This window comes from Trichechus manatus, unplaced genomic scaffold (genome assembly GCF_000243295.1).
Source record: "Trichechus manatus latirostris isolate Lorelei unplaced genomic scaffold, TriManLat1.0 scaffold00105, whole genome shotgun sequence".
Taxonomy (NCBI): domain Eukaryota; kingdom Metazoa; phylum Chordata; class Mammalia; order Sirenia; family Trichechidae; genus Trichechus; species Trichechus manatus.
This window is the reverse complement of record NW_004444041.1, coordinates 9,606,028-9,625,663: the sequence shown is the minus strand read 5'-3', so window position 1 is coordinate 9,625,663 and position 19,636 is coordinate 9,606,028. Positions and strand designations below refer to the sequence as shown.

Sequence of the window (19,636 nt, the reverse complement as noted above, 5' to 3'; positions counted from 1 at the left end):
TGAGTGACCACCTCCAGTCCTCTTTGGAAGTAGGAAGGGTGGGAGTTATCAAAGTATATTAATAAGAATTAAGCAAGGAAATGGATGTCTCCAGCAACAAAACTGATTCCTGAAGCATGTCATTTCCAGGATCATAATGATTTCCCTGATACAGCTCTTAGTTCCTCTGAAAATCACAGTGCAAGTGTCACCCTGAACATCATATACCTTAAGTGACATCTTGTACATTCTCATCCTCTAAGGACCAACTCAAATGTCATCTCTTCTGTGACTTTCCTAAATGTCATTTGAAAATGACATTTGTATATTTTTAGATTCTGTGATCCCCATACAGAATTTATAAATCCCTCCTCAGGGCTTCTATTGCACCTTGCTTTCTCTTCCATAAAGCACTTATCACAATTTATATTTTAAAAAGTTGGTTGTCCTTTATGTCCTTCTAGATAGTGAACTTTCTGAGGGCAAGGCCATGGACACAGAAGCTACTCAATAAATGCTTGAATGAATAAATTGGTCTTCTTTTCTATATCACTCATTCCTTGTTTATCTCAGGCTTCCAAAGACTTTTTGAGTCGATTAACTACTAGACTGAGGCTCTCTCTGACCCCATCTGCCCATCTATTATGTTGTGAACAACAGTTAAACATTGTCATCTTTTTGCCCTCAGAATCTTTAATCAGTCATAGGAGCTGCCAGGATGCAGAGCCAGTAAGCTCCAAAGGCCACATGTGAAGATCCAGTGTGTTAATAAAAGGTTTTGTCCACATTTGTCTGTATTTCAGAGATTTCTTCATCAGTATTCATCCTGAAATTGTTGACAGTTCACAGATGCCAAAAGACACCATGTTGTCATTGTTGTGCGCCATCGAGTTGATTCTGACTCATGGCAATCCTATTGGGTAGAGTAGAACTGTCCCATAGGGTTTCCTAGGCTGTAATCTTTACAGGAGCAGATTTCCAGGTCTTTTTTCCCGTGGAGTGCCTGCCTGGTTCAAACTGTCAAGCTTTCAGTTAGCAGCCAAGAATTAACCATTGTGCTGCCAGGGCTCGTTAGAGACCACCATAGCATCATGGAATGCTATGTGGCCTATATCAGGAGGTCTGTCCTCCTGTTTCCTAGGACAGTAATTCTCCTGTAGTTATAGTCTTGACCAACTCCTTTTAAATAAAATAAAACCATTTTTTCTTTTCCATTATTTTGATGACCAAAACCAAAAACCACACTCATTGCTATCGAGTCAATTTAGACTCATGGTGACCCTATAGGACGGAATAGAACTGCCTCATAGTGTTTCCAAGGAGCGGCTGGTGGATTTGAACTGCTGATCTTTTGGTTAGCAGCCAAGCTCTTGACCACTGCACCACCAGGGTTCCATTTTGATGACAATTCAGTTAAATTCAGTAAAATAGTGAGGAAACTGTTTTCAGGATACATTCTGTAGCACTACTTTTCATCGGCTACTGAATCTGTTGTGTGGTAGAATGATGAAGTAATCAGATTTTATCCCAAGTGCCTAAATGCCTCCCTGTTCATCTTTTCTTCCTTCCTCTGTGCTGGAATCTAGCCCATGTTGCATTCTCTCTGATTCTTAATCATGGCTAACCATTACCTATATGTCACCCCCAAGGAAATCTCCTCAGGGTATATAGAGTAAATAGTTGAAGACCTAGCAAGGCATCAGACATAGGCATATGTGACAGTGAAATGGCAAAGAGGAGACTGACCATTTTAAGCAATGTTCCTGCCCTCAAATAACATGAGGTAGGCCACCATCCTTGAGGAAGTTATGATGGATGTGGCCATAGCTAAATGATATGTAGAATGGGATAGAGAGATGACAGAGTATTCTTAAATAAAGTTTTTAGTTTCATTTATTTTTTTCCACTCTTCCTCCTTACTGCAAATACTTTTTGAGGACTTACTAGGAGCTAGGCACTGTCCTAGGCTCTGGGGAAAAGCAATGAATGAGACCAGGTTCCTATACCCTCATGGAGCATACATTCTGGTGGAAGAGAGAGATAATAAATAAGTAAATAAATAAATACGTAATTTCTGGGAGAGACTAGTATTATGGAAAAAAATATAAATGGGCAAGGGGCTAGAGATTAGGAATTATTTAGTTAAGATTGTCTTGAAAGGCTCCTCTGAGGAGGAGGTGACATTTGAGTAGAGACTGTATAATGAGGAGAAATGGAATGACATAGGGGAGCAGCTCTGGGTTTGGTGTTTCCATCAGTTAAGTAGCATGGTCTGGTTTACCATGTTTAAAGATCATACTGGCTGCTATGTGGAGACTAAACTGAAAGTAAGGAAACTTGAACGCTGAAGACCAATTCATAGACTACTGCAGTCGTGTAGATGAGTGACTGTGGTGGCTCAGATGACGTTGAGGTAATGGAGGAGGTGGTGAAAAGCAGTTGTGTTGGAATATATTTTCAAGGTAGAGTCCTGAGGATTCCCTGATGAATTTGATGTGGAGTGTGGGGGAAAGAGACACATCCAAAATGATGTCTGAGTTTTTAACTAAGAAACTGAGTGGATGGGGGTACCATCTACTGAAATGGCAATGACTGAGGGAAAAGCCAGTTGGAGAGTGGTGAGGGGCATGGGGAGGCAATCAATAGATGTGTTACATAGAAAGTGAAATTATAATTTTGCAACCACAGCAGTAACAACCAAAAAATATGGGTGTGGTTACATAGGTAGATATATATGCATGTATGTGTATAAGAAGGTATATATGTGTATATACAGGTGCATATATAAGTGTTTCTGTAGGCATATGTATATACATGTATGTGTGTGCTGCATATATATTCATATATATAATAAAGCACATAGGGGGCACAGTTACAGATACTTCCTAGACATAACCAATCACCTCATGAGACTGGTTTATTGTATTCGAGGGTTTAGGACCATAGTCTCATGGGACAGCTTTGTCAATTGGTGTAACATAGTTCATAAACTTTATGTTCTACATCCTAATTTGGTGAGTAGCATCTGAGATCTTAATAGCTTGTGACTTAATAGCTTGCAACTATTGGTCTCTACTCATCTGAGACCAGAAGAGCTAGATGGTGCCTGGCTACCCCTACTGACAATTTTGACCAGGGACACAATAGATGGCCCCAGAGATAATGGAAGAAAAATGTAGAACAAAACTCAAATTCTTAAAAAAGGCCAAACTTACTGGGCCAGTAGAGACTAAAGGAACCCCCGAGACTCTTTCCCTGAGATACCCTTTAAACTTTGCACTGAAACCACACCCGGAGGTCACCTTTCAGCTAAATGTTGACCATTTGGTCTCATATAGACAATTTTTTAAAGGAGCACAGTACTCACCGGTGCTGTCGTTTATTTTATGTGCCAGCTTGAGAAAGTGGGTTCTCTAGAGAAGCAAAACCAGTAAAGCATATAAATATATATATAGAGAGAGATTTATATAAAGGAAACAGCTCATGCAATTGTACAGACTAGAACATCACAAGTCCGTGGATCAGGGTAGAGGCCTCTCCCAATTCACGCAGCCACAGAAGCTGGCGAACCCAAGGTTGTCAGGTCGGAGAGGAGGGCTCCTGCTCACAGGCTGTGAAGGTCGACTAATTCCAAGATCGACAGGTAAGCCGCTAGCTCAAGTCCCAAGAACCGGAGGTGAGACGACAAGAGGCAGCTGCTGGGTCTGGAACAAGCCCAAAACCTTGGCAAGGCAAGCAGGAAGGAAGTAGCTGACAGAAGGCAGAGAGATGAAGGCTGAGGGGTCAGTGAACCACAGGCCCTGCCCCTGCCAGTACCACTCAGCCGATTCCATCATGGAGGTGATAACTTGTCACATTTCAACAGGGAAGTGATCACAATATTATACAACTGCCAAAACGCGGAGAATCATGGCCTAGCCAAGTTGACATACAATCTTAACCATCACAGAAGGTAAGGGGTGGGCAGGGAAGCTAGATTAATGAAACAGAAAAGCCAGAATGGAAGTAATGAGAATGTTGACACACTGTGGAAGATGTAACCTATGTCACTGAATAAATAGTATGTATAAAAATTGTTAAACGGGAACCTGATTTTCTATGTAAACTTTCACCAAAAACACAAAAAAAATTATGATAATTTTTAAAAAAATCTATAGGCAATAAAAAAGAAAGTGAAATTATAAACCCATGTCTTGCACAGTGCTAGCACATAGAAATGATTTATTAAATAATTGTAGAATGAATAAAACTGAGTAAGTAAATTAAGAGAGGGAAGGAGAGGGAGGGAGGAAGAGAAGGGAGAAAGGAGGGAAGGAGGGTGGGTAGGAGGGAGGGAGGGAAAACAGAGCCTAACTCTAAATTTTTCAAAATATGAAGGAGAACATTTGGTAAAATGATATGATGCTAAAGCCCCGGGCTAGAATTTGGGAGAACTGAGTTTCAGTCCCAGAAAATGTTTCCAAACTCAGATTTCTCATTTGAAAAAATAAGAAGATTAGACCAGGTACTCAGAGATGCCTTTTAGCTTTTATTCTAGGACCTCCCCCTTTCTTCCTCCACAAAGAATATGCTCACACACTTACTCATCCCATCCACAGACCCATAGCCCTTCCATCCCTGTGCATAAATGCAGAACTGACAGCCCTCAGTGGCAGGAAACAGCCAATCAAGAAGCTCCTCTAGCTTTGCAGCACCAACCACACCCTCCCCGCCACCACAGACCCTTAGCATACCCGAAAACTTGCTGGAGTAGGCTCCTTAGCAGTCCAGACAAATTCCCATCAGGTCAGGTCCCCAAAGGGTCTCACTTTTTAAGAACAAGGTTTCAAAGTAAGATTGGTTCATTCCACATACTGGTTGAACATGTGTTGACTGACCCCACTTACTGCTCTTACTCAGCCTTCTGGCTAGTTCTCACTGATCATCAAAGGGGAAAACCAGTTGCCTTCAAGTCAGCTCTGACTCATAGCAACCCCATGTATGTCAGAGCAGAACTGTGTTTCACAGGGTTTTCAATGGCTGATTTTTTGGAAGTAGATTGGCAGGTCTTTCTTCTGATGCACCTATGGATAGACTGATACCTCCAGCCTTTTGGTTAGCAGCTGAGCATGTTAACTGTTTGCACCACCCAGGGACTACATCACAAAGGGAGGGGGGGACAATTAGTGTGAAGAAAAAGAAAGTTAGCTTCAAAATTGGGGAAGGCACAATGAAAAATAAAAAAATATGTGTGAAAATGCTATAAAACAGCCTTGGGGTAATAGCCTTGCCTCTCAGGTTTTCACATGTTGACCAGTTTTGCACTCGCTCTTCTACAGGATTGAGGGTCCAGAGTCTGCCTACATCAACCCTCTTGCCTGTTTCTCCTTCTTCAACCATTACCCTACCGACATCCATCTGGATAACCTCACCACAAAACACTGCTGCAGCCACCGCCTCCCTTACCAGTGGCACACACAACAACTCACTACTGCCAGTGACATCGTCATCCCAAACATCTCCGCATCCCAAAATCACTTCCACAGAGACCAGAGAGGAGGAGTTCACCACGCCAGCTTCAACTTGGGAAGGCACAAGCGCAGACCCTTCACCTCCTGGATTCTTGCCAACAAGCGGTGGAGTCCGCTTAACACCCACACCTGCAGAACATAGCTCGGGCACTTCTGAAACAAGTGTGCCACCTACAGGGTCCCAGTCACCCGCTGAGTCTCCCACTCTCATCTTCTCTCAGGCTCCAGCCTCATCACCTTCATCCCCATCAACCTCACTACCTGAGGTTCCTTCTGCCTCTGTCACCTCTGACCACAGCTCAGCTGTGACCAGCACCAAGCCCTCAGGAACCCCAACCCCAGCAGAGTCCACAGCAGAGGAGCGCACCTCTGGCCACACACCCACGTTACATGCCACCACCGGGGCGGTGACCAAGGAGACAACACGCCAAGCAACTGCGCCAACCAAGGTAACCTGTGAGCTGGTAGACAGCGATGCCACCACCACCTCCCCGGGGGTGATCATGGAGGAGGTAGAACACGCACTAAGTTCAGGTGAGTCTATATCCAGAACACTAGTGCTGTTGACTATACTGAGGTGAGTCTATATCTAGAACACTAGTGCTGTTGATGACACTGAGATGAGACTGTGTCTAGAACACTGGTGCTGTTGACTACATTGAGGTGAGTCTATGTCCAGAACACTAGTGCTGTTGACTATACTGAGGTGAGTCTATATCCAGAACCCTAGTGCTGTTGATGACACTGAGATGGGTCTGTGTCTAGAACAATAGTGCTGTTGACTACATTGAGGTGAGTCTATATCTAGAATACTAGTGCTGTTGACTATACTGGGATGTTAAGAATGCAGTTTTGTTAACCAAACACAATTGATTAAGGTTGAATTTTGGAATGCAACACTTGAGCTGAATTATAATTCCACAAGAATGCAAACTTTATAGTCATTTAATAAATTTCATATAATATTTATTAATTGTGGCCAATGAATGAACTAATCAATTAATTAAACAAATATGGTTTATCTTGACATAATGTCACAGGTAAGATAAAAGAGAGAGGGTGTATAGGAAAGTGATTAACACCATGGCTTTTGGTCAAGCTTACTAGGTTTAAATTCTGGCTCCTGACCTTGAGTAAGTTATTTAATCTCTCTGTGTCTTTATTTTTCCTTATCTGTAAAATGGAGATAAAATAGGCTCTGCCACATACAGTCCTTGTGAAGATCAAATGAGATGACCTATAAAGTCCTTAGAACAGAACCTCACAGGGAATAAGTATGTCAGTTATAATTGCTCTGGAGTCCCTAGGTGGTGCAAAAGGTTAAGCGCTGTAACCTTTAGTAGCCCCCAAATTCACTTCTCTCCACTCTCAGTCTCGTGTCAAAGCTCCCTAATTCTACTGCACTCCTTCACATCTGCCCCTGTACCAGTCTCGCCCATCTTACCTGTCTCCACATACCAGCCAGAGTGACTTTTAACACACATCTGAACAAGTCACATATAACATCTCCATAACCAACATCCCATCTCCTCCTGGCATCCTGCGTTACTAGAATGAAGTCCACAGTCCTTCACTTTTCATGGCTAGTGAAGCCCTGTAGGGTCAGCCCCTGCCTGCATCTCACCCCCCTGCCCTCCTCCCTGCACCTTCTACACAGAATGTCTCTCAGTGCTATGAACCTCCTTATCTCCCTTCATTCATTCAGATGCTTCTACCTGGAACCCTCTCACAACACATAGCACAGTGCATGATTATACATTTACTCATGTGGCTTTTTGTCCATTGCTGCACTGCTTTCCCAAGTATGTGAGGATATGACCTTGTCCGTTTTGACTCACAAGTATACTCCCAGTACCTACAATGTCTGGCTTGGTGTGGGTGCTCAATAAATATTTGATGAATGAATGAATGACTTTTGGTGACTAACTATTAAAATATAGACAATACATCCACATATTTTCTTGACCTCATAAATCTGGGTTTTGAATTGAAATGAAGAAAAATTGAACACCCTCACCTGTGCACACAAAAATACCTTTTGGATATACTGTCATATCTGTAGACCATCTAAAAGGTGTTCTGCTGTTGCTAAGGGTTCCTGCCCACCCTCATTCTCACTACACGTTTCTTCTGACCCCCACTTTTGGCTTTCCTGTAGGTTTCAGGAATGGCCAGTTTATGGGTTGTTATAGAGTTTCACTCCACTTTTTCTTTTGTACCCAATTCTTTAAACTTAAGCTAAACCTCAAAGCTTGCTCAAACCAAGTAAACTCCCACAATAAGCTCCAACTGTCAGATTTTATCTTAGGTTAAAAATAGTTTGAGTTCTTGTCTCTTGTCTTATATTTCTCCTAAGATTTATTACCTAAATCTTAATCTTGTTCTTGAAATATTTCCAAAATATTCTTGGAAAAGTTATATCAAGATAATAAATAAAATCAGCTCTTTAGCATTTATGTCGTCATCTAGTAGCAAGGGAAAACTTGGAGGCATAGTGGTTAAGAGTTCGGCTGCTAACCAAAAGGTAGGCAGTTCGAATCCACCAGGCGCTCCTTGGAAACTCCATGGGGCAGTTCTACTCTGTCCTGTAGGGTCACTATGAGTTGGAATCAACTCTATGGCAATGGGTTTGTTTTTTTTTCAATAGTGGCAAGTACTATTCCATCACATATTTTAATTGTCCCAGTGTCACCTTTTATTACACTTAGACGGTTTCTGTTCCCATGGAACAATTTCATTCTTCTGCTTTACATACTTTTCACCGATCATATCTGGCCAAAGCGATTTGGGAAGTGCTTCACTGAGGAAGTGGGAGTTGGCTCATAAGCACAGCTGACATTATTGTTGATTCTGTGGCTGGTTGACTCATTGGGAAACGGATCAAAATATGCCTGACTCCATATCCAGACCTCACTCTTACCCTAAGGTTCCAACTCAAAAGAGTATGTCTTTTTAGTTACAGAATAACTGAGCAGGAAGTGACAGTGGATCAGCACCAAACCATCATCTTGATCGGAAAAGGATCTGAAGATCCCATCCCTGAGATGTTGACTCAGGAGTATCGTATTAAGAGGCACATAACGGATACTAAATTGATATGGTTCTTGGCATGCCTTGTTTCTTGATCCTTAGGAAGAAAAATATTGGTCAATAAGAGAAGGCATTTTATTTAACAGTATCTCTTGCTTTCATCATCAGACTCGTGGTCTTTAGGCTGATGACCACAGGCTGAAAAGTAAAGGTAAATTTAAGTTAAAAATCATAAAATCTCAGTAAGTCCATGGAGGTGGGCCATCAAAACCACTTTGCTGTATTTCTGTTTGGAGAATTTGTGGAGTAACTTCCAAGCCAGACAGTAGGAAGGCAAGAGTGTTACTGACAGTACAAGCTTTGGCATCAAACTGCCTGGTTCAAATGTCAGCAGTAGCATTTGCTAGGTGGAAGACTTGGGCAAGCTTATTCATCCCTGGGTGTCCCGTTTTTCTCATCTATAAAATAATGGTTATAACAGTACCGTTAACTGCCTACTAATTCTTATTAGGATTAAATGAGACAAGTACTATATAAAGTGTTTCCAACATAGTAAGTACCAAAAAAATGTTAGCTATTACTATTACTACAGTTGGATCTGTAATTCTCAGTATAACTACTGACAAGAGTTTTGACTCTTTTAGACTTTGATTTTTCTTAATTTGAAAAATGAGAATGTTTGCAAAACACTGTAACACTCCTAAAGGGACTTTTGCTAAAAATTAGGTAATAAAGATCCATTTAAGCACTCGCATATGGCACAATAAAAAATAATTCAAAAGATGTGAAGGAGAAAAATAACTATACTCACATTAGAAAGAGCAACATTTTCAGAAAACCTAGGCAACCCAGGAAAAAGGTTAAAGAGTTCAAACAACTAGAGATTTCTTGCCCTGAGAAGAGAAATTGTGGTGAGAGAGAGGAGGATACAAAATCTGAGCTTTGGGATTTAGCCTAGACCCCACTTGCTGCTATGGGTAGACAGTTAAGAGAAGTTGCTCTCTTTTCTTAACTTGTCTCGAAGTTTGGAAATTAGTTTTCTTTCCAGTGTTTTGAATTCTAAAGCCTTGGGGGCAAGAGTCTGGGAGAAATTAAAACTTGGTAAATACAGTGTTTAAAAGCAGGTTCTTGCCTGGCCTTGGTGATTAATTACACAGAGGCAGGCTAAATAAATTGGACTAATGGTTCTCTGCAGATCCCGGAGTCCTTGGGGCTGCAGTAATTATACTGATGTTACTGCCCTTGACCAAGGTGTTGGGACAGGTGACCTGAAACGGTGACTCTCTGCTCCCCACCTGTGTTCCATGCTCAGATGATAAATGTGCACACTGCTGGGCCAGCAGGGTTAGCACTCTGCCTTAGGCTCTGAGAAGTTCCTTCCTCCTTGCTTATTTCCTCTGATCCAAGAAAATTCCAGTGTAGAAGGTCTTCCTTGCTGAGGCTGGTGTACCCTGAAGGAATCTGAGCCTCCACCTGGCTATCTAGCTGATTCTCAAAAAGGGCATATGCCAACTTATCTAGTTTATTTTCCCCTCAAATATTATTTTATCTAGGTCATACCTCACATTCACCATTGAAATAATAAAGGGATAAAGGAGGAGGTAACAACAAACCTTCTCTCTCAGTGTTCATGGAGATAAATGGCAGCTCATGAGCAAGACGGTGGCATGCTTCCTGCAGTACATTATTTCCCCCCTCTAGGTGTCATTCAGGCCTCCCTGGGTGATGCAAATGGTTAAGCGCTGGGCTAGTAACCGAAAGGTTGGCAGTTCAAACCCACCCAGAGGCAACTTGGAAGAAACACCTGGTGATCTACTTCCAAAAATCAGCCATTAAAAACCGTATGGAGCACAAAGCTCCCCTGCAATACCTGGTTGTTTAAAGTCAGAGTCTACAAAGGCCTGACTTCTCAGCCTACCCATACCTTTCTCCTGCCCAATGCCATGCAGATAGTCGACCCGAACTGGAAAAATCCCAGTGAATTCTTTTTGATAATTTTTTTGTTGTTGATTGTATTGAGAATATTTGGATAGTAGAGGGATTTGGGAATTTATTTTTCTCATTCTAACTTGACTGCTGAATAGAAATACCTACACCCTTCAGTCAAGGGATCAGATGACATGACGTGACACAGCTGACTCACTCACATTTATAGATCAATATTTTCAGGAGAGGGGAGGCAAGAGAGTTCTCCGCATCCATAGCCAACACTAATTATGCTTTTTTCTGTTCTTTTTCTTGAGTTATTCTCCAGAATAATTGTGGGGTCTGGGTGGGAGAAGGAGTCCCTGGGTGGCACAAATGGTTAAGCACTTGACTACTAACTGAAAGGTTTGGCAGTTCAAACCCTCTCAGACGCACCTCTGAAGAAAGGCCTGGTGATCTGCTTCCAAAAGGTTATAGCCTTAAACACCCTATGAAGCAGTTCTACTCTGACATTGGTATAGAGATATTTGAATTTTTGAAACACTGTCCCGAAGTAGAGGTTGGGGCCTTGGTCCTGTTTATTGCCTGAGCGACCAGCACTTTAAGGGCTTTTACTTGGTGTGAAGCCAATAAGTAGAGAATTTAAAAGAATCCAAACCAGGAATCAAGAGGTCTGAGTTCTCTGCCACTGATGGACTCTGATCTCAACCAAACCTTTTCTACAACCTTCCATTTTATCATCTGCAAAATGAAGCAGTTAAGCTAGATGAGACTTCTTAGAAGTCCTTTTCAACAATAAAATTACATTATTGCATTGGTCATGTTCTGGCTGAAGGGGAAACTTGAACAATGAGATCAGCAGTCATTATTAATATCTAGGTTGGCTCAAATTCTCCACTTGCTCCAAGGTTTCTTCCTGGCTTCAGAGTGTTTATAGGTGAGAGGTGCCCAGAGCCTAAGACCTTTGTATTGTACTTGATAATGGACAAAGCATTTTAAATCCATTATTTAATACTCTGGGAGGAAGCGAGTGTTTTATTAGAGTTTGGCACATAGTAAACAACATCAGCTGTGTAACTGATTGAAGGAATCCCATTTTGCAAATAGTGATGGGAGTACAGATGAGGCACAGAGGAGGAGAGGGGTGAAGTGACCTGCCCAAGACCATTAGCTAGGGCTTATGCAAAGCCAATCCCCATACCAGGTCTTTTGGTAGCTTGAAGTGGAAAAGCATAGGTTTTGGAAGTCCAGCCCCAAAATCTGAATCCCATTTCTGCCCACTAACCAGTTGAACAGATTCGTTAACTACTTGGAGCTTCCGCTTCCTAACCTCCAAATTGGAGCCATCTACCCAGCTCTGCCTAGCTCAGTGCCTTGCACAGGTTAGCCACAGTAAATGATGGCTACTATGATTTTTATGGTCAGGATTGTTTTCTTAATGCTTTTATTACTGCTTTTGGCACAATACTGGAGATGCCCCCGAGAACTGTTGTTAAGGCAAGATTGAATTCAGAGCAGTCTTTAGGGGAATTCTGTGAATAGCATTCAGATGTATGGGCCACCCACACGTCAGAAGGAAATCTTATGCACTGCAGACTCCTTTTGGCCTGGGGAGCAGCCTTCTTCTTGTTGTCATTGTTGTTAGCTGCCATGGAGTCAGCCCTGACTCATGGTAACCCCATACACACAGAAAGAAACACTGCCCGGTCCTGCACCATCCCCATGGTCAGTTGCAGAAGGGACTACTGTAATCCATAGGGTTTCCATTGTCTGAAGTTTGGAAGCAGATTGCAAGGCCTTTTTTCCTAGTCTGTCTTAGTCTGAAAGTTCTACTGAAACACTCTTTAGCATCATTCCAACACTCCAGCCTCCACTGACAGACAGGTGGTGGCTGCACATGAGGTACATTGGCTGGGAACTGTACAAGGTCTCCTGTATGGAAGGTGAGAATTCTGCCACTAAGCCACCAATGCCTCAGGGGAGTGCCCTTAGGCCAACTGAATGGGTGGAGTGCTCTCCAACACTGGGCAGGCTTGGGCTGCCGAATGGGAATCGGGTTGTTCAAATGGGGAAGCTAGTGTGTACACAGACTGCTGCTGTGTGATGGAAAAAGGGGTTGAGGAACACCATTTACTATTCTTAGAAACCCAATAGAGTCCATATTACAGATGTCAAAGCAGAGCTGAGATTAGGGGAGCTAAACAGGCATTGAAAATAAATTCCAAGTGGAAAAGAGGCCACATTGTACTGAAAAAGATTGCAATGGTAAGTGAAGAAACTTCAAAACCATGGTAACCAGGAACTGTCCCGACTTGTGTGCACTAGTTTGCATTCATTGAAAACCTGTGCTCCCTGCTTCTCTGAAGCACAGCTGATGTGCCCGCAAGAGAAAGAGCAACAAAGGAAGAGAAAATAAGCACTTGACTCGGGCAAGTAGAAATCCTTTATATCTCAACAGAGATTAGTACTTATAGTATACCTTTTTACCCGTATGCTCTAGATAGGTAAAATGCTTTTAGATAAAAGTAAACCTATTCTTTAAACTAGGTCTTATAATCACATGAAGTGGAAAAATATAGATTTGTGGGATCCTGTTCCCAAATCCATATAACTGTACCAATAAATAACATTATGATAAATGAATTAAAAATTAAAGTTGTCAATGATTTCATTCTACTTGAATCAACAATCAACATTGATGGAAGCAGAAGTTAAAAAATCAAATGATGTATTGCATTGAGCAAATCTGCTACAAAAGATATCTTTAAAGAGTTAAAAAGCAAAGATGTCACTTTGATGACTAAGGTACGTTCAAACTGTGGTGTTGGCGAAGAATATTGAATATACCGTGGACTGCCGAAAGACCGAACATACCAGACTTAGATGAAATATAACCAGGATGCTCCTTAGAAGCAAGGATGAAGAGACTTCAGCTCACTTACTTTGGACATGTCATCCAGTTGCTAGAAAAGGACATCATGTTTGGTAGAGGACCAACAAAACCAGGGAAACCTTCAATGAGATGGATTGACACAATAGCCACAACAGTGGATTCAAACACACCAATGATCATGAAAATGGCGTAGGACTGGGCAGTGTTTAGTTCTGTTATACATAAGGCAGCCATGAGTTGGAGCTGACTCGATGGCAACAAACAATGTCAGGCCCAAAGTTTGAATCCAATTCTGCCCCCTAGCCACCCACTAAGTAGTTTTTCGATAAGAATATAAACATTAGGTAAGAGAGTCCTGTTTTGATAATATTTGGCTAATTTTGATAAATTTTACCTCTGCTACTGTGTGAAAAATGACTAAGCAGTGGTTTCATGATTTAAAGGTTTCAAGCAACGGTAGGAAGAAGGACAAATTTACAGAAACAAGCTTGGGTTAAGTGTTAATTAAAAATACTTCGGGAACATATTTGCATGCAAGCTGTATGCCTTGTAAAGGAGTTTTATTTTTTGCATCACTACTACTTATAAAGTTAAATAAAAAATAGCTACACTTTCAGAAGAAATCAAAGCTATTTTATGACTTACATACTTTGAGCTTAGGCAAATAAGTATAATTTGGTAGCCCTGGCTTTAAGTGACTCTTAGTCTGGTGAGCAAGCAGAACAAGCTCACATAAAACCATGACTATACCAGTATATTTCATAGCTCCGTACAGTGGCGTCACTAGGGTTGATGTCACCCCGTGCGGTAACTCATGGTGGTACTCCCATCCCCCACCTCTTCCCACCTCTTCCCAGGGCTGCTCCGGTTTTCAAAGACTCGCTGTCATTTATGATCTGCTCTTTAATCAGTTATAGGCAGACATACAGAATTTAGTGCCACCCCTCTCCACATTCACCTACCTGCGTATCTATCCATCAAATCCTACACTATCCAGTGTGGTTTCTGGAGCTTTACATGTGTCTCTGGAGCTGGTGTTAAAACCTCAGAGCCCTGACCTGTGTTGCTTCTCCCTCCCCCTGACCCCCTCATACTCCCCCCCGCCCCATCTCAGTGGCCAACCTTAAGGGGAGCCCATAAAGCTCATTCAGGAGAGGCTTGTGGGTTGGATTTGGGGAAAGAGAGGGAAGACAAGCTTAGCTTCCCTGGTGCAGGATAGAGAGGGAGAAGAATAGGAAGGAAATCCAAACAAAATCCAAGGCCAGAGGTCAAAGATGGTAAAATTAAGATCCATCAGGTGCTAGTATCTGAGAATTGAAGTTTTCTTTTTCACTTTTTTTCCCGTACCTCACTATCCCCACCTACCCACCCCACCCCCGCCCACACACCCACACCTCACCAAAGCAAACTACCATTTACAGGTTACCCTGGGCTGTTTAATGTACTGCGACGTGCAGCACTTGGCAGCACTGTGACAGCTACTTTGGACCACAACACATACTAGAAACCTGTGACATGGACCTTTTAGATTGCTGTTCTTTGACTGTTGTCTGCTTCTAGCTAGTCCCTCCTCCCAGTTAATCTGAACTACTGAGCTTCAACCCCTCTTCACCAGTACGCATAAGAGGATCCAAACGACCACATAGCCTTGATCTAGGCCATGGCCCTGGCCAGACACCAGAAAGCAGACAGAGCATGTACCAGAGTGGCAAGTTTCATGTAAAAGCAGACTCAGATCTAGCAGTGGAGCCCAGGATGGTGGGAAAGCTCAGCAGCATGGACTCAGGAGCCTGCCCTTGAATCCCAATTCTACTGTTTACCAGCCTTGTGGCTTTTGGCCCTTAATTTCTCTGTGCCTCAGTTTCCTTATCTGTAAAGTGGCAATAACAAGAATACCTACCTTATGAAGTTCCCATGAGGATGAAATGAATTGAAATATATAAAGCTCTTAGAACAGTCCCTGGCACCAGAGTAAGTAACAGGAAAGTGTTGTTGCTATTATTTTTATTATTGCTGCTTATTACTATTGTTTGATCATTGTTGCTATTTGGGAGAAGGAGATGTTATCTGAGAATCTTGCTATAGAGACAGAAGAGCCTTTTTCTGAGTAATAAATTGAGATTTAGACACACTCAGAGCTATGTCAAGCCCCTTTCCTCACCAGTCACCCACGTGCAAACACATTCTTATAAAGAGGAACAATTCCTTTGAGACAAAATGTTCCTTTCCTCTTGGTGACTTTGACTGAAGAAGCTACTGCACACATTAAAGTGGTCACCTTCTCCTCTTCCGTATTTCTTGCCTAATCTTTGGACCAAAACCCAAACCCACTGCCATCGAGTCAATTCTGACTAATAGTGACCCTATAAGACAGAGTAGAACTGCCGTATAGGGTTTCCAAGGAGCGGCTGGTGGATTTGAACTACCAACTTTTTGATTAGTAGCCTATCTCTTAACCACTGTGCCACCAGGGCTCCAATCTCTGGACCAGGAAGGGGAAATCAAAAAGCAAGAATATTGAAAAACAGTCAAGAGGTTTGTTAAAGACTCTTATCAGAATAGATCAGAGGCACACGCACATACCCAGGAACTTGGTCAAAGTCCTTACACGCATATTCTAAATAAGCTGACTGTTGATTTTTCAAGGAGAAGGTAGTTCCGGAATCATCTGTGGATAGGGGCAAGACACTCAGGTTCTGTTTTTCACCTCTGGAAGCTTTCCACCATCACCTCCTTCACCCCAGCTCTCTCAGAGCAATAACAACTTTTAAAGAGCCTAGTAAAATTCTTTCAGAGGTTCACCCCATCATAAACTGGTATTTTCAGTTTGGATACAGTTGGCAAATATTTCTGCCAAAGAGATCAGATGAAATATTTCTTTCATGTTTAAAAGAGGAAGAAAAAGAAAACACCTCAATGAGAAGCGTTCCCAGAGGACCATTTGAAGTTTAAGCCCAGGAAGACAGGAGAGGACTTTCAGGTCAAGTGAGGGGGAGGGAGCTCAGACACAAGCAGAGCCCCTCCTGAGTGTAGACAGAGCTCCTCCGTTCACGAAGGACCAGTAGGTGTGTGACTGAAAGAGGAGGGTGAGGGGATGTGTGTGTAACATGAGAGGCGGCCCATGAGGAGAGACACCCTTAAAATGATGCCAGAGTTGACCGCAGGACTGCCACAGGGTACAGAACCAGCTCAAAACAGAGGAAATGATGACCTCAGGCAGCCTTCTTCCTGTGGAGGAGGTGGGTAGGAGTAGTGGTTGGCCAGGTCTGGAAACTACCCAGGAGCACGGCCTCCTGGGAGTTTGCTCTGACTGCTTCAAGGATATTATCTGACTCTACTAAAACAGTTAGTCCTAAAATAACTCCTCCAGCTCACCTACTTACTCATGCATGGGACTTGCAAGAGCACTGTATGGAGGGGAAGGGGCTGGAGTGGTAGGAGCATAGAGGTGGAGTCATGAAGTATTCAGGTAAGACGTGGAGCAGGGGATTCCAAGATGAACAGATGAGAGCTTGCTGCTCAGGAACTTTCTTAGTATCGTGATCAGCATATACAAGAGCTTAAAAATTCCGGTTATCATTTTATTTGCCCATATTGCATGTATTCATTCAACATGAAATGAGTTGAGTACCCACTATGTGCTACACACTGTGCCTGGTGCTAAGAGTGTGAAAGAAAGGGGAAGAGATGCAGGATGGATCTGATTACAGTATGCTGATGGTGTAGTGGTTAAGAGTTTGGCTGCTAAGCAGAAGGTTGGCTGTTTGAATCCACCAGGCACTCCTTGGAAACCCTGTGGGGAAGTTCTACTCTGTCCTATGGGGTCACTATGAGTCAGAATCGACTTGATGGCAATGGGTTTGGTTTGGATGGGATGAGGAAGCTCATGAACAAAACTCAGTGTGTGTGTAAGAAGTAACCATGAAGGGAAAGGGCTGAGAGCACACAGCAGCATGGTAATTTGCTTGGGGGAGTCAGGAGAAGCTTATTAGAAAGGCTGATCTTTTAGGCCATACAGGGTGAGTAGGAGTTGGCTAAGCTGAGGAAAGGGTCCAGGGAAGGAACCAGTATATTAATGGTTGAAAATATGAAACCTGGAATGTAACAGTCCTGGATTCAAATGCTAGCTCATTCATTTCCTAAATGTGACACTTAATCGAGTTCTTAATCTCTTATAGCCTTGACTTCCTCATCTCTAAAATGGGGACAACGCTACTCATCTCATAAACCAAACCAAACCAAATTCGTTACCATCAAGTCAATTCTGACTTATAGTGACCCTATAGGACAGAGTACAACTGCCCCATAGGGTTTCCAAGGAGCAGCTTGTGGATTCGAACTGCCTACCTTTTGGTTAGCAGCCGAGTTCACTGTGCCACCAGGGGATTAAATGAGATGATAGCTGTAAAGTGCTTGGCACGGTGCAAGCCCAAAGTAATCACCTGTAAATGGCAGCTCTTGTTATTCTTTAGCCTGTTTATTTTTGCTCTGGGCTGTTATAAAAGTGGTGCCACGCCACCCTGAGAAACTCCAGCCTTCGGAGAGTCCCAGACTTCAAAGAGGCTTTGGCTGATAGTTCTTCAAGAGCCCTCTGATCAGGCAGAAAGTGCTGGTGCAGTGGAATGTTCTTGCATCTCGGTTTATAAAATATACAGATAAGTTTCCTCCCATTCTCTCTTAACTTCTGCTGGCTCCAGGGCTCCACGGTGTGAGTCACACCCCAGTCTGTAACTTGCAAAACCAATAAGGAAGAAAATGTCAGCCACCCTTCCCATCCTCCCACTTCTGGTACACTGCCCACCAAGTGTCCAGCACCTTCCTCATAGGGCAAAGCCACCCCTGCCCACAGCCACACCTTCTGCATTTTCCCTCTCCCTGCCTTGCCTCAAAAAAGAAAAAGAGTAGAAGGAGAAGGGGAATTCCACTTTACTTTAAACAGAGCTCAGAAGGAAATGACATTTGTTTTCTCAAGGAGGAAATAAAGCCTTTTCAGTTACCAAATAAAGTTGTGCTAATATTGGCTCAGCAGCCTCCTCATAGGCTCAAACCATGATGCCCTCAGATGTGGACCTTCCCAGGACTAAGGTTACAGACTGCCTTCTAACAGCAGCAGCTGCTGTGGAGGCAAGAGCAAGCTCAGGGCATAAGATCTCTAGGCTCTGAGCCTGATAAAGCTCTTCTACTTGTGGAAGATGCTGGTCCCATGACCAGCACCCTCTGAGAAGAGCCAGTTGGTGGCAGAATAGTTAATAAGGAGGTCCAAATATTTAAGTAAAATCTTTTTTACCTCAGACTAAAATCTATTTTGGCCTCATATTGGGCAGCACCAACCCTTAGGAGTACCCCTTTGCCCAGCTGCCCTTAGGGGCCTATCACTGTGGAAAAATCACCTGCTAATTCCAGCTTTGGTCACATGGGTTGTCCTCAGGGGATAAGGAAGGGTGGTCTTGAAGAGCCAGACCCGTTTGAAGATTGGTTTTGCACCAAGAACTAGAGAACCACTGGACACATGGAGGGGAAGTGGGTCGCTGTATCACTTGCTGTCCCCCCAAAAAGAACAGTACTTGAGTTGGGGAAATTGTCTGTGCTCATCTTTAGAATGAGGTGGTATATAAATAAATTCAGTAAATAGCAGAGTTGAAGGAGGCCCAACTGCTTAGGGTCAGAGAAGAAACTTTGAAAAAGGTCAAACCTACAATTTCCTATATTAAACTACCTTTGGGGCAAGATAGAAGTCTTACCGGGAAATTAGCTATATCCCGTCTCTTCTCTCATTTTTTTAAAAGAGAGGAATTAAAAGTTCCGTTTTTAAAGCTCCTCCTAAGTTGCAATGGCTGTATTTTTTTGAATCTTGAAATGCCCCTATCACCTTAGCTTGAGGTTATAATCTTCCTTTCACAAGCTCTTAAAAGAGCTATAAAAGGAGCGCTCATGGCTCAGTGGTTAAGTGCTGGGCTGCTAACCGAAAGGTTGGCGGTTTGAACCCACCAGCTGCTCCACAGGAGGAATGTATAGCGTCTGCTTGCATAAAGGTTACAGCTTTGGAAACCCTATGGGGCAGTTCTACTCTGTCCTACAGGATTGCTATGAGTTGAAATCGATTCAACAGCAACAGGTTTGGGTTTTTGTTTTGTTTTGTTTTTTTGTTAAAGAGCTATTAAGAGACTTAAGTGAACTTTGAACTGTTCTAATTTCTGCACGGCTTGGTGGCTGAGAAGCAAAGAACAGCCTTTTTTAAAATTATTATTATTATTTAATTGTACTTTAGATGAAGGTTTACAGAGCAAACTAGTTTCTC

General features: G+C 42.7%; 1 protein-coding gene across 1 annotated transcript in view; it reads left to right on the top strand.

The window, feature by feature from the left end:
• The window catches only part of PARM1 (prostate androgen-regulated mucin-like protein 1), a 116,118-nt gene that overhangs the window by 74,227 nt on the left and 22,255 nt on the right, over positions 1 to 19,636 (top strand). Inside the window, exon 2 of the mRNA XM_023737641.1 lies at positions 5,298 to 6,023. Within this exon, the coding sequence (XP_023593409.1) occupies positions 5,298 to 6,023 (726 nt within the window). The remainder of the gene's footprint in view (positions 1 to 5,297; positions 6,024 to 19,636) is intronic.